This window comes from Poecilia mexicana, unplaced genomic scaffold, assembly GCF_051168715.1.
Source record: "Poecilia mexicana isolate PSO_F unplaced genomic scaffold, ASM5116871v1 scaffold_17, whole genome shotgun sequence".
Taxonomy (NCBI): Eukaryota; Metazoa; Chordata; class Actinopteri; order Cyprinodontiformes; family Poeciliidae; genus Poecilia; species Poecilia mexicana.
This window is the reverse complement of record NW_028263386.1, coordinates 28049111-28064690: the sequence shown is the minus strand read 5'-3', so window position 1 is coordinate 28064690 and position 15580 is coordinate 28049111. Positions and strand designations below refer to the sequence as shown.

The 15580-nt window shown below is 38.0% G+C and overlaps 2 protein-coding genes across 2 annotated transcripts; one reads left to right on the top strand and one right to left on the bottom strand.

Annotated features, from left to right (window-relative positions):
• The first annotated feature begins 4006 nt into the window (after positions 1–4006).
• gdf15 (Growth differentiation factor-15) lies at positions 4007–6779 on the top strand. Its single transcript, XM_014976010.2, has 2 exons — positions 4007–5159; positions 5598–6779. Exons 1-2 carry the CDS (start codon positions 4757–4759, stop codon positions 6353–6355), a joined length of 1161 nt encoding a protein of 386 aa, XP_014831496.2. The 5' UTR covers positions 4007–4756; the 3' UTR covers positions 6356–6779.
• Positions 6780–9227: 2448 nt separating this feature from the next.
• On the bottom strand, positions 9228–14389 carry LOC148154850 (uncharacterized). The gene is made up of 3 exons (XM_088014861.1): positions 14299–14389; positions 11597–11943; positions 9228–11064 (listed from the first exon to the last, which is right to left on the bottom strand). The coding sequence occupies exons 2-3, from the start codon at positions 11938–11940 to the stop codon at positions 10926–10928; spliced, it is 483 nt and encodes a 160-aa protein (XP_087870987.1). The 5' UTR covers positions 11941–11943; positions 14299–14389; the 3' UTR covers positions 9228–10925.
• Between the last annotated feature and the right edge of the window lie 1191 nt (positions 14390–15580).

Below are 15580 nucleotides of genomic sequence, written 5' to 3'. Positions count from 1 at the left end.
TCCAGACCACACCTATACAGGTCCATTCTTTAGCTCTCAACACTTAGACACAACCTTTTTCAACAATTACGTACTTCCTGTTTTCGTCCCGCTCTCTCTGTGACTTCAAGTACTTTTATGCCCCGCTGAAGGAATCTTTGCCTTGCATTTTTATTCTCTCAACACTTAGCTTTGACTCAGGAACATGCTCCCAGTCTTGCCCATGGCCTGTGATCTCATGTGTTATTAGACACTAGAATACCAAAAAAAAAAGCATTTTGTTCATCATTTGTCATCCACTGCCACAAGTAAACATTGGGATGAGAAAGCTTCTCAGAGAGCTACTCTGATCCAAGAAGTTGGATCAGATTGTGCAACGTCTTCCAACAATCCAGGTGAAATATAGTATCCGATGTGAGTATCTTCAAACATGATAGAGAACTGTCAAAAAAATGGAATTCTGCCTCCCTGCAGAGTTTAAACCACTGAGAACATGTGATCAGTTTCCAAAACGCAGCTGGGTAAACAAAGGCCGACAAACTGAGATGAACTCAAAATTGGGTCACTAACAGTCAGGAATTGGCTCAGAACTCAATATTCAGCATATTCAGAAGTTGCAATATCCAGAATTACAGAAATTGTGAAAAAAGATTAAGGTGTAAATACTGACATCTTATATAAATTTTATGAAAGACTTTGAGATGTTTTAGTCATTATTTAGAAACTTAGAAAGATACACATGTTGAAGACACAACAAGAACTTCAGGCCACGCCTAGCCATGTGTATATCATCCAGAAACCCAGAAACTCTGAAAAGCCTTCTCTGTTGATTTCAGGATCCAGACTGAAAGACTTGTGCCCCCGTGGAAGCACAAGGGGGCGTTATTAGACTTTGTTCCACAAATTACTCAGCCATGAAGTAGTATGCTACTTATAATCACAGAAAAGACTTAGAGGATGCTGGAACACACAGTGCATAGATGTCTCCTACTTTCTGCTGACTCAGTAAGTGCAAACCTCCAAACTTCATGTGGCCTTCATGTTAGCTCAAGAACACTGTGTAGAAAGCTTCACTGAATGGGTTTCCTTGACTGAATGGCTGCAACCAAGTGTTGCATCATCCAGTGCAATGCAAGTGTTCATAGTTTGATCATATGCTGTAAATTAAGTTGCCACTCCACTTCACATGGTGACATGTTTGCTGAAGTGATGAATAATGCCTCTCTGGGAATCCAAAGCAGGAATCTGGGTTTGGCAGATGTCTGACTTCATTGTGTCAAGTGTAAAATTTGGTGAAGAGAGGATTATAGTGTGCAGCTGTGTTACAGTGAAAGGAGCTCCTGCAGCATACGAAAACATTTGGGAGATGTTGTATCTGCAGACTCGTGTGGTGCTGGTTTGGTTTCTGCTCTCTCTTCCTCTCCAGGATTCATCCTGCACAGATGCCTTCTTTTATCATCCCTAAAAGAAGGCAGTACCATCTTTTATGGGTGATATAAAAGAGGTGCTGCCTTGTTTCAGTGTGATTATACACAACACAAGGTGACAGAGACAAGGAGTAATGCGATTGGTGTGGAGCAACCTGAATGGCTTGGAGTCCTGACCTCAACCTGACAGAACATCTTTGGGACAAATTAGAGAAGATTGGCATTCAAATCCAAATCATTGTCTGACCTCACATATTACCTTCAGAATAGTTAAAGTTTCCTTATGTATTCTGCTTAAGTTGTGGAAAGCCTTCTCGGAGGAGTTAAATCTGTGAGAGCTTCTAAGGATTGGCTGACATATAAAACACCAATGGATTAAGATGCCATTTGTTTGAAGGCGGATTACGAAATGCCTTCAGCAACACAACATATCTTAAGAGAGAAAATAGCTGGTCTAATGCTCTTCTACTAATTCTTTAGCTTATTCTCTTCAGGACTCTTTTAGGGTCACTCCAAGACCTTACCACATGCCAGAACAAACTCGTTGGCCAAAAATTACTTTAAATCTAGATCTGTCAGGGGTCTGAACAACAAAACTTATCAAATCTTTATTTAATAATTCAAAATGTCCTAATCTGGCAAGCCAATATCTGATGAAAATGTCTCAGAGACAATCTGTTAGTCATTATGAGAGAATAAGTCCTGTCTGGGTTTTTAATTCCTCCTCAGTCTCTCACGCTACATAATTTGAAACACAAAGAGGAACCTGTTAGGAAAGTGAGAGCCTTACATGACACCCTAAACTGTGTCTTCTTTTCATGTGTCAACCTTTCGCACACTTTGAGCTCACCTGATCTAGCACATGACTGTTTCATCACCTAAGTGACTCACCGCTCAGATATTCCCCCTCTCTGCACCGGTTTTAGGCAGCTACCTACTGCCACCCAGTCCTTGTATGACAATAAATGACTTCTCAAAAATTATTTATGGAACAACTACTTGCACACTCTCATCACAGGTCAAAGAGCGGTGTTACCTGATTGGGCTGCTGCTATTATCACCATTATTTTGAACACATCAGACATCAGATAGAAAGAAAGCATAACAAGGTGACATAAAAATGTTCCTATCTCATCTTTTCAAAACTACTTCACACATGAAACTGCACAGTATGTCACTGATCTCAGACCGATGTTGCATTAATGGTTTCTTGCTTTTAAAACTAAGAACATGAGGAAATAAAGCACATTGAGTTTAGCATAGATTCTTGTCACATGTCTGAAGTCTGTGTTGCTAGTGATGTGTCCCTGTTTAGTTAAGCACATATATGTATATTGGGATGGAGGGTGTAAAGAGTGCTTCTGGGTGAGAACAGAGTACCTTACATTCTCTGTAAAGCTTCAACATTTTTCTTCAGTAGTGGATTTTTACACAGAAGTCATTGTGGGTGAGTGTATTACTAATTTCATTGGAAACACTGTAACTCTCTGCTTCCTGGTTCTTAGCCACTTATTGATTATTTGTTTTACTCATCTGTGAGGTCTATGGTCAAATAAAGTCCATTCCACTTTTTTATTTTGACTCATATTACCCTTGGCATGTTTTGCAATATTTCAACATTTTTGTGAAGGCCTCTTTGCTTTTGCTAATTATACCACTGTGTATAGTTTGTTGATGAGAAACTTTTCAATTAATAACAAACTGGCTGAAATTGATTTATGCATCGCAGTACATAGATACTGACAGATTTCAGGTGGTTTCTTGGGTTTCTAAGTTAATCTGCGCATCATTTTATTCATGTGTTCAATACTTGTTCCCTGGTCTCATTACGTTTTTACTCGTAACTTTGTTTATGGAATAACTTGTTTTGATTTCATTTTAGGTGTGGATTAGACAATTGATGACGTCTTGGTTAAATTTAGTCAATGAACTAATTAGAAATATTTAAACTGAGAAAAACATTGACACATCCACACATTTTACCCGCAATTTTCTACAGTATGTGATATAGATAATAAAGTGTCGTAATATTGTAGTGTGTGTCTCCACGAGCCATTCAAACCAGAAAATGTGGTAGAATTATGCTGACTTGAGGTTTGGTACCAAGATGCTAATAGACAGGAAGTTTAACCACCAGGTTTGTGCTTGGAAAGAAAATGTTAACCAAGATAATATTTATGTTTTTCTAAACACTATGAAAAGAACTTCTGCAGTTATCACCAGATTCTGGGAATTCTCTGAAGTGCTGTAAACGAGGTCAATGACGACACAAGTCGCGCAAAACAGAGGACAGACCTCATTGTATTAAGTTTCACATATTCATGGATAACTACTGAGAGATGCTCCACTGCACCACTGAAGTCTGCATTTAGCAACTTAGCAGATCTGTCTGTCATTGATGGTTTAGTTTGTATAAAAATATTTCTCCATTTCATCTTTGAGGAGCATCATAAGTCAGTTGTGATGATGTAAAAAATGGTGCCAAAGCACCAAGCGAACCCTTTCAGATATTGCTTAATAAAATGTTTGTGATTGAGGCTCTGCCTTTTTTTTTTCTGATCTGTTATTTTCTCTTTGGGTTGAAAAGTTTTCAACTTTCAACTTTGTCTTGTATTTGTTTTTAATATTTGATGTCAGGCTCTTCAAACACGCGGCTGCCTTGAACAACCTGAACCTGGTATATCAGGATTGAGGATTACATCAGCTTAGTCTGTCTGTGGGGCATCAGCAGCTGGCCCTCTGGCCGAGCTGGCCGGGTTTTCATGTAAACAGAAAAGTTTAACTTCACAGGGCTCTCCACAAGTTCACCTGTATAACTTTGGGAACACTGGTGTAATTCCCAACTGTCCCTGTCAGTGCCAGTGCTGATCACGTGGGAATCTTTTTGGGTGCTGTGATCAGATGATTCAGCAATATTTTTTCTCTCAGTGCCATCTCCATGGATTCCCACAGAGTTCTGATAAATTACGAATTTATCAGTAATTCTACTGTAATTATCAAATGCATCAGAATTTAAATTAAAAAAAAAACCCAAGAACTGTTAAAATTCTCTTCAGTAAAAAAAAGAGAGGTAAATACATGTTACATAAAACCTGCAGAGCTACAAAAAATAAAATGTCTAAAACATAAATAAATAATTTATTCTTTAAGAACTGTGATCAAGATGTAATTCAAATGAATTCCACATTTACAGCTCTATCCTCATCCCACATAACTCAATCCTTCAAAATGTTGCCTCATTTCTGCATGTGGCCCACACTGAGCCATTCACAGACCAGCTTATTCAACTAGGGGCGTGGCATCACTGGAGCACTATAAATAATGCATGTGAAGAATCTTTTTCTCAGAACATGGACAAACCTATTCCACAGTGGTGGAGCACTTATAAATCAACCCTAGCCAGCAGACTCACCATGCTCACATCACACACTCCTGCTCTGCTTGCCTCTTACACCTTGCTGCTCCTGTTGGTCCCCACCTCTGGGGGACTCCAGCCTGACGTTGCGCGCCAAGGCCTGCTTGAGACCGGCAACCTCGATGACCGGGAGGCTCTGGTTCTGGAGGCGGTGAAGAAGGGGATCCTTGGCTCTCTGGGTTTGGACAGAGAGCCAAAGCCTGCCATGAAGGCCTCACAGAGGGAGCTGAGGAAGATGTTCAAGCTCTACAGGGAAAAAGTCAGCGAGATGAGGAGAAACTCCAGCCAGTCAGTGAGGGAGACCTGGCCGTCCAACACGTCCACTGTGCTTTTTCCAGGTATACACAAGACATTCATTACAAATAAACTTTAACCTAACTCAGTCATTGTCATGACAGGGCTGATGTCAAAGGTCCTTGAGAGCAGCTTGAGCTAAATTAGAAAAGAAGTAGATGATTAATGGGTTTAGAAAAACTACAATGTCATTCAAGCAAAGCTGATTGTTTAAAGGCATGAGTTTTTGTCTCTAAGGTCAATGTTGGAGTTGGTCTTTGCAGATTTCTGGATAAATAGAAACATTTTGGTGCTAACAAACATCTGTGAAAGAAAGCAGACATTCCTCCAAGCTTTTAAAAATCATGAGCGTGAAAGGTTAACACGTTTCCACTGATATCACTGATGTCTCTGAGTTTAATTTTAGAAATGTTTATGTTTCCTCTGTCAGAATGCCACCATTTTGTTTTCTCATTAAACCCCTCTTCTGTTTTTGCTTTTAGCCAAGCCGTTGCATGTTCTACGGAAGGGTGATCAGCGACACATTGTTTGGTATCGAGCTGTTTTCCAAAAGAACCCAAAAATTCACTCTGAACTGACTCTGGCACAAGCACAACTGAAAGTATCCGGTTCTGGTTTAGATAACAACCCCAAAACTAGAAGATACATCAAAGTTAAAATTAATGGGATGAAGCCAAGAAACTCTGCTGAGTGGACCTACACTGACAACAATTCAGTGACCCCAGGAATGATACTGGACATCAGCCCAGAGGCAAGCAGAGGGATGTGGACAGATGATCAAGTACTGGTTGTAGATGTAGGGATGGCTCCACTTAGCAGGAAAGCCTCCAACTTAAAGCCAACTGTGACTCTGGAACTGGGCCTAAAGGACTCCGTCCTCGCTCGGGGCAGCAGGCGGCGCCGTTCAAACAAGGAAGACAACTGTGATGAGCGAGGGTGGTGCTGCCGGAAGTCTGCTACTGTATCCTTCAAAGATATTGGCTGGATGGACTGGGTGGTGGCCCCAACCGAGTACACCATGCATTTCTGTGACGGCACCTGCCCCCACAACTACAAGCCGGCCAGCATGCACACACAAGTGAAGTCCCGCCTGCACCAGATCACCAAGGGAGAGACGCCCCGGCCCTGCTGCGTGCCGGCAGCGTACGAGCCCCTGGTGCTGATGCACTATGACAGCAGGGGGAAGCTGAAGCTGACTCTGTTCAACGACCTCATCGTCACCAAATGTCACTGTGCCTGAGCAGAATATGCAACAGACTGTTTCAATGCCTTTAGACTCCATCCATCCACCCACCCACCCATCCATCCATGGATGCTCCTCCAGGGATTATGGCATTAAATTAAACAAGGAGAATATCTTGTGTGACATAGGTTCATAGGTTGTGTGACATAGGTTCTTAAAAAGGTGGATTTCATGAATTAAATACTTGACTTGATTAAAAGTGCATTTATTCACTATAAATGAAAACAAAACAAAACATGTATTTATTTAATGTTCGTTTATTTATTATTTGCTGTATTATATCACTGTTGTACTCGGTTAACCCATTTTTATACACCAGATGCACTGAGCTGCATTGTTTTATAGGACTTTGATATTCTGAGTGTTGTCTTATGCATTTCTATAATTGAAAATTAATAAAACTTCAATTTAAAAAACAAAATTGAACTGTTTTTCTTGAATTTATCACTATGCAAATCTGATAGATTAAAACAAAAATCAATGTCCTGACATGTTGGGAAGAAAACAATAAACCTTTTCAGGTTAGTAAACTCAGGGAGGGGCTGGAAGTTTCAGACAAGATAAGATCTTACTCACTCAGATGGCCTTGAAGCGTTGCTAAGCGTTGCCTTGATTCATTAATTTAAACGGAAGCAGCTGGGCAATTTGGTCCAAACTGGTATATCAGGAGACAAACCTACACAATATTTTTTATGGCATATTATCAAATCTTCCTTTGGTCATTTCCTTTCTGTGCTGCTTAGGTAATGTTTGGCAACAACTGAAATCCCCACCAGGAATCTCAAAGGCACAATTCAAGGCCAGATATGTGTTACCAGAGAACAAAGATGAATGCAATAAAGAGGGCACATTGATATGAACTGTGGCAGACTTTTGTGAAAAGTTTACAGTGTAATAACTCTGCCTCTTTTAATGAGTAGTCCAGGTGAGGGTCACCGACTTGTGACTGTTTTGATGAAGTCATTGCACTGAAGGATAAGGGATACCTAATAACCTTGAACAACTAAATAAACAAACAGATAATCACGAGCAGGCACTAAATATATCAGACCTCAGTTTAATTTGCTCTTCTACCCAGTCATGTACAGCTTTCTATTCTGTTACCTTCTGTTGGAACGATAACTTCTTTAGCATCCACACATTTTGGAAGAACAAAAAGGTCTGCACTATCAGATCCTGAACTTCTTGGGTTGGTTATCACCCAAATTACTCAAGTGGGTGAGGTCACAGTCTTTATCATGGTCGCCATTGTTAGGGTGCATTCCAGTTGTAGTCTTAAGAGGAATTTCCAACAGAAAATTCCAACTTAAATCAGCGGGGTCAAACTCATTTTCGTGTTGGGTCACATCAGGATCATGAATATCTTCAAAAAGTCGGCTATGGTCGAATGTATAGATAAAACCCTAATAAAACCCTAGCCCTGTTCTCACGGTGATTAAATGTATAAAATTTATTGTAGTAGTACTGCATTCCATTGAATTTAGAAATCAGAAATGTGTTAATGTTCCAGTTCAACTTAGAAAACCACTAAAATTGCCTAATTTTGGGCTTATTAGCAGGACAGATTCAGTCCACCATTTTCAGCATAGTCTGATTTAAAGTCTTAAAAACAGTCAGAAGAACAGCAAAAAGGTTTGTAATAATTTAGAAAAACCAGCTGACCTAAAACGAACAGTACATTTCATCTTATTTAAGTGAGGATAAAAGGTTACATGTCACAACATGCATGTAAGCAGCAGGTCTCACAGTAAAACCTGATGCACACATTTTTTCTACATAGCAAGAAGCAAAGCTAAAGCAAAAACAGAAACTCTCAGAGTCTGTTCTGTATTTTTCTGTGCCTTACTGGTCAGTTCTTCTTTTTATTTTTTTCATTAATTAAGCATTGTTGCATCTTATTTATTCAGAACTTCCTCTATATGCAGCATGAAAAGTCATCAGGCTCCTCCTGCTTCCTGGTATGACTGAAACTGAAATAGCATAAAGTAAAATTAAAACAGTAAAATGCCTCTTCCCCATAGTTTCTGAAATTCTTTTTAACAAGCACCATCTGAGTAAATGTTAAGATTTCCAGCTACCATTATGTTGATAGAGAGTAACATAAACAGAGTTTGACTTCATCTATTTCTCCTGCATGTTGTGTATAATTTGCATGACGCTAAATAAACTCCCTGTTATTAACTTTTAACTTTTCATTAACATTGAAAGCCTGTGTCAGTTGTAGCAGATGGATAGTTGCACTGAGCCAGATTCTGGTTCTGGTTCTGCTGGAGTTTTCTTCCTGTTAAAGGGGATTTTTTTATCTCCACTGTCGCTACATGCACACTTGGTATGAGGGATTGCTGTAAAGTCAACAACACAATGCAAGCAATTGTCTGCTGTTGGTTCATGTTTGTCTAGGAGGAGTGAATGCTGCAGGTCAATTACTGGATGCAATCTGCTGGGTTTAATTAGACAAAAAAATGTCAAACTACTTTGAATAAAGAACTGAGCTTGATGCACTGTTTGAGTGGAGTGTACAGGATCTGTCCCTGGTGAACTTTGTGTCATGGCATCTGATGTAGGATATGAAGATGGCATTGAACTTAATTGTTTCAAGTAACGTCAAAGTGAAAAGTTCCTGTAGGTTAAAGACTTGTAATTTTTAAGTTAATTCAACACAAAAGAGTAAGTTGCCATCACTAAACCAATAATAATAATAATAATAATAATAATAATAATAATAATAAGTGAGATTAATGTAAATAAGTTCATAAAATGAACTATAGTGTAGGAAATAGGCAGAATATAAATCTAAAGGGATTAAAGCATAACTAGGTACAATGATAGTAATTTATTGGTTTATGCTACAAATGTAAGATCATGTAAGTTGCATCATAACTTTGTTTATTATTTTATTACACTATGGCCAGTAAAGGCAAACCAAACCAATAGATTTATCCTAAATAAATCAACAACTAAGAATAGACTGATCCAAAGTAAAAGATACAGCTTGGGGTTGAGCATAATAGGACAAGAAAGCAGGAAAGCAAACACATAGAAAAACCAAAATGACCCTTAATCCTGACACAAATACCTCAAAATGATAATTATTGTTGCTTTAAAATACGCTTTAATGGGTGAGTTCACTCTAAGCACATCTACAAGCAAAAAGGAAAGAAGAAAAATATACAAAAAAATGCTGCCATGAAGTTAGAGCATTCGGAAGACCAACCATAAAATAAATGTCAACACAAATCCATCAGACCTCAAGACATCATGGTCTGCTAACTGCAATCTGGTGATTTTTGCTGCTTGTAGAGTAATGACAAACAACCATGCACACACACACTCACACTTAGGGAGAATTTAGAGAGACCAATTTACCTGACAGTCATGTTTTTGGACTGTGGGAGGAAGCTGGAGTACCCAGGGAGAACCCACCATGCAGAGGCAAAGCATGCAAACTCCACCCAGGACCTTCTTGCTGCAAGGCAACTGTACTACCAACTGTGCCACTGTGCAACGACCAGTTTGTACATTTCACACCAAATTATATTTGTCTGAAACAAAGAACATATGAAATAATGGTTGGATATTTTTATGCTGTTTGCATTTGCCTTTAATTGTTTCAGTAATTGAATGAGGCACATTCCAGCATGCACTAAAACAAATGTGTAAATTTGTTACATGAAATCAAATCAAGTTGGCCAAACTTACTTTATTTACATTTGCTTAAGATAAACAAGTAATATATTTACTTGGATAAACTAGATTTGATTAAATGTAACACATTAACACTTTTTTTTTTTAATTTGGAGCTCCATTCTTTTTCTTTTTGGGCATATGATAAATAAAGGCAAACCTTTATTTTAAGGGGTGTGCATAAGACTGACATGACACTGTCATAAACATGTGATAACAACAGTCATGAACATGAAGGAGTCTTCATGAATGTTTACAACTGTTGTCATGAAGTATCATTCGGTAAATAAAAGTCCATTAAAAGTGTAAGCTTAGCATTATTCGGTTAATAATGACCCTTTTACACAAAGTTCTATTAAGATTTGTATTAAAAGTTCATTAAAAGTATCAACTTTGCATTAAAAGTGTTATTATTTACCAAATGACACTTCATGGCAACAGTCATAAATATTCATAAAGACTCCTTCATGTTTATGACAGTGTCATGTCAGTTTTATGCACAACCCTTTAAATAAAGTGTTACCACAATGAATCAGACTTGTGGAGAGCCACAATTCCCTTCTTGATATCTTGACAGACCATTCCTTTTATGCACTGTATGTAAACTTTTGGTTCCTACTGCAACTATCGATTACATGCGGCAACAAAATGTTTGGAAAGACCTCACAGAGAAATTGTGGCTCATAAACTTTTCTATTTACAATCAGTCAACAAACGCACCAGAATAATTTTGTATTTATATTGTATTTCTTAGACTATCTTTGGAGCTCTTTCTGACTAGAATCTCAATGTACATGACTATAGTGAAAATAAATTCATTCATTCATTCATTCATAAATGTCTCCAAATATGCAACTCTTGATACAAACAACCATCCATGCCTTCAGGAATCAGGCATGAGGTAGACGTCTTCATCGTGGGGCTCAGGTGGTTTGGGGTTAAACTCTGGGTCATTGCTGTATATTCCGTCATCTATCTCTTCACACTGAATGTACACGTCCTCTTCACTCTGAGCAGGCAACCTTTGGAGAAACAGAGTTGAACTAATCACAAAACGCGCAAGCACCATTACATCACAAACTGGGTGGATTTTCTTGTCTGTCATTGGAGGAAAAAACTCCAGGACTGACCAATCAGCTGCCACAGCTAAATAACTGAGAAGAGTTATCTTTGAAATGCATCAAGCTAGGAGCTGATACTTGTGGAAAGATAGGTAGTTTTCTGCATGTATTGCATAAAGATTGTGCAATGCAAAGTAAGGAAATTAACCCCATGCCCCCACCTTCAAGCACACGCACACATCCTCACACATACACCTACAAGCACGCATACACACACACACACACACACACACACACACACCCCCACACACACACACACACACACACCCCCACACACACACCCACACACACACACACACACACACACACATTCAAAGAGCATTACTTTATTTGCTTCTGTTCTGCTGCAAGTCTAATTTGACAGTTTCAAAAGTCACATAACTGGTTCACCACACTCTTCTCAGTATCTTTCAGTATGCACAACATAGTCTACCTGCGCTGTTCTGCATCAGGCCTGTTGAATGGAGCCTTCTTATTTCCCAGGTTTTCATAGATTGGAGACTGGGGGTGGGGCTGGAGCTGTCCTCTGGTCATACTGGTGTACTGGTTATCATCAATTTGTGGGCTTTCAGCAGAGACCTCCTTCTCCTGGTCTCTTCTCTGTACAGACCCCAGCAAAGTCCTGATTTTACTCCAGTATATGAATGCAAGCACTCCGATCACGATGGCAAGGAAAATAAAGAAGAGTGAAAGGCCCACGGCTACACCTGTGGAGGAACTGGGATGCCAACAGACGTCAGTGCAGTTTGCCTGCAACCAGGTGCTGTTCGATGTCATGATCTGGAATAATAAAAGTAATCACATGGTGTTACATTGACAATAACCCTATTTTTAATCAATTCCTTGCAAGAGCTAAAGGATGTTGAAATCTGATTACTTTTTGGATGATGTCCAAATGCAGAAATTTGAAAGCAAGTTTGGTACAGAAAAAAATATTTGTTCTTTTAAGTCCCTGTTATTAAAAAAGAAAAAAGTTCCATAATTCTGAGATGAATTTGCATGATCAGACTTTGCTTTCATTGATATGCAACATTTTCTTCAATTTACCTTTTCATGCAGATTGAGTTACTAGACCATAACTAAATAAATGTAAGCATAACCAAAGAAAGGCTTAGTTTTAGGGTTCAGAAGACTTGTAAGAGTCACAACTTCCATGGAAATGTGAAAAACAAATCAGAATTTGCTAATTTTATATTAATCACTGAGAAAACCTATTTGCCCCTTGAAGATTTCTTCTAATTTCCTTTTGTGTCACACTTAAATGTTTCAGATAAACAAACAAAGTTATATGTCAGATACGACGACCACAGTACTTACAAAAAGCTGGTTCCAGAAGATGATTTTATTCATTAGGGCAAACATTATTATTATTATTATTATTATTATTATTATTATTATTATTATTATTATTATTATTATTAATTAGTTATTCAAACAAAACTGATCCCATGTGGAAAATATAATTGCCTCTTATTATTACATCACAGATTAACAACATATTTTTGGTTCAAATCAGGTGTTTTGAACAAAACTCCTGACTATCGCCTGATCCATTAAACCAAGAAATCCCGTAAATAGAACTTGTCTGATAACATTGAAGTGGGTTAAAAAATCTTAAAGCAGCACATCATACCCTGGTCTAAACAAATTCAAAAGCAGACAGGAGACAGAGTCTCTGATGTCTCTGAGTCTGGAAAGGGTTACAAAGCTATTCCTAAGGCTTTTGGACTCTAAAGAACTGTGGTGTGAATCATTATCCACACATGGAGCACATGGAGGAAACATGGAACAGTGGAGAACCTTCCCAGCCAAAGTTTATCCAAAAGTGAATCTTGTGCTTCTTGTGGATTTTTATTTATAAATGCACACAGACCACTGAAGTGGACACTAATGCATCATAAAATACACCATCAACTACTGGCCATCGGCTACAAATGCAAGAAATTATTTTTCTTAAATCCAATATGGCCGACAGACAAAAAAGCATGCCAAAGCATGTCCCTCCTTCTACTGTAGATGACTCTTGCAGGTAAAAACAATATTGTGACATCAGATAACCCCTAAAGAACAGTACTACTGATGTATTTTTCAAATAACAACTTTATATTTGGAGAAAATTACAATTGATCACCTAAAATATATATATTTTTTTTCACTATTTTTTTTTCCTTTATGCCTTAAGAAAATAAAAAAAAATTGGAAAAAAATCCTGAAACAAAGGATCATAATTCATGCATGAAAGGGCTAGCACCCAAAAACACTGCTGACAGCAAAGAACACAAAGGCCTTCCTCTCATCTACCAACAACAGACATCTAGATGACTACACGAAAAGATAATTTTTATGAAGATGTGGTTACATCTGATGTAAAACTACCACAGTGTTTCCAAAGAGTATAAAAATGACTATAGTCAAACATGGTGGTTGTACCACAATGCGTGTTACAGACCTAAACAACTTGTCACAATCCATGGAGACATGAAGTCTGCTCTTTAGCAAAGTAAAAAGGGAAAAAGTCATGAAGGAAAGGCATCATTGTGTGACTTTAAACAGGCTTAAAAACCTTACACTGTGGCTGAATTACAACAATTATGCAAAGAAAGTTGGACCAAAGTTCTTCAACAGAGACAGAAAAGACTCATTGCTAGTTATCACTAATACTGCCCTATTGCAGTTGTCTCTGCAGTTACTTTATCACACAACAAGTTGGTTTTGATCATTTTTAGACTCATTTTATCTTTGACTTATGTCAACATTTGTTTGAAATATTTAAATGTGACAAAAAGGCTGCTAATAGAAAAATAAATATGATTCACAACATTGTAAATTACAGTGTTTCTACATCTGGAGGAAGTTACTCTGAATAAAGAGCAACAGAAACTTCTGATAAATGTTAAAAGAGCATTCTAGGCATGTCTCATTTTTGCAAAGTATACCTATGACATGAAATAAAATAAATATTTCTTCCGAAAAAATCTAAAATATACCTGCCTGTTTTCTGTTAGATAAGTTTCAGTCTCTTGTTTGCCAAATAAAAACCCCACAAAGTACAACCTTTCTTTCCTAGCAATGAAAAATATGTCAGATAAGTGAAAGACGTTTCTGGCAAGCTTTAGATCATGAAAAAACTCTGACCTTAGAGGGACAGGTTCCAGCTTCACAGGTCGAGGTCCGTGTAGTAAGTGAAACTAGACTTTGAGCTTTTTTTTCTAAAAGACCTCAAAGTTGCAACATTAAAGTTCCCTTTTACTGAAATCATGGAAGTGGGTGAAACAGCTAAAACCAGATTTCCTTTTAAGGCTCCAGCTGAAAATAGACAGTTGCTGACAGGTGGTAAGTTTTTATTAGCAAAGTTTTTATTTCACTCAGATGATTAGTGAAATATTGAAAAGTTTAGCCTTAATTAAGCTTATGTGGCATTTCTTTTCTTATTTTGTTCTCATTTCTTTTAAAAATAGCATTGTCATCTTTAAAAGTTCATCAAACGTTTATTCTGTGTATCCAGATCCAGATGCTGGTTTCACCCAGTTTTAGGGTCACCTAAACATAAACACAGACACCTGAGTTCACAGAAAGTGATTTCCAAAGCAACAAACATAAGCATAACTGTGATCACCGAATGGCTGAGCACGACCTTTACTTCTCTCTCTGTGTTCCCTCATGAAGCATATTAAACTGCCCCCACACTTCACTGGCCACAAGTTCCTTTCAGAATAAAAAAAGAAAAATGTGACAATTAGTAAATCAGTGAGGTCTTTCCTGTCAGTTATACTATTTTGTATTTTGGTCAGTGCTGGCTGAGTCAAAGCTTGGAGTGTGGTAAAATTTACCAGTTTCCGTTCTGTTGAAAATGCTCTAATTATAACAATTTGCTGCAGATGTTAAAGACAGGGAACCATTTTTAATGACCAGACTGCTTGAATTTGCATTAATAACTAAAGTAGGTCAAAATTGTCTCTTATTTTCACTCAAGAAAAATGGTACAATTCAAAAGTAAAACTATGATTTTCTTTTTCTTTTTTTAATTGACATGTTAAACTCTGTGATCAAACTATGAGCAAAACAAACCCCAGATTGCCATTCCAAAAAAACACAGTCATCAGTGGTCAGAGTTAAAGTGTAGAAACACTGGAGAATAAACAGAACCGAGGCAGCGCAACAACCGCTGGTGAGTTCACAAGCATCTTTGTCTCCCCCTGCAGTCAGCCTCAGAGCATTTCATCACAATGTGGCAGAGATACAGCAGCTCTCCATATTGACACTTTTCTTGTGGAAAAGGATCTGAGAATGTATTTGGTCTCCAAAGACTCCATGTCATAAAATACTGCAACACGACTTAGTTTGATAATAGATGCCAAAACATGTACGTATATGTTATTTTTCTGCGAAGAACAGCTGATGAAGACATGTTTTTGTA

Bases quoted from the DNA above. Each gene is read 5' to 3' on its own strand.
- gdf15 (XM_014976010.2), top strand. From the start codon at position 4,757: ATGGACAAACCTATTCCACAGTGGTGGAGCACTTATAAATCAACCCTA. The intron at 5,160-5,597 runs GTATACACAAGA...TTTTGCTTTTAG, and splicing joins GTCCACTGTGCTTTTTCCAG to CCAAGCCGTTGCATGTTCTA.
- LOC148154850 (XM_088014861.1), bottom strand. From the start codon at position 11,940: ATGACATCGAACAGCACCTGGTTGCAGGCAAACTGCACTGACGTCTGT. The intron at 11,065-11,596 runs GTAGACTATGTT...GTTTCTCCAAAG, and splicing joins CCTGATGCAGAACAGCGCAG to GTTGCCTGCTCAGAGTGAAG.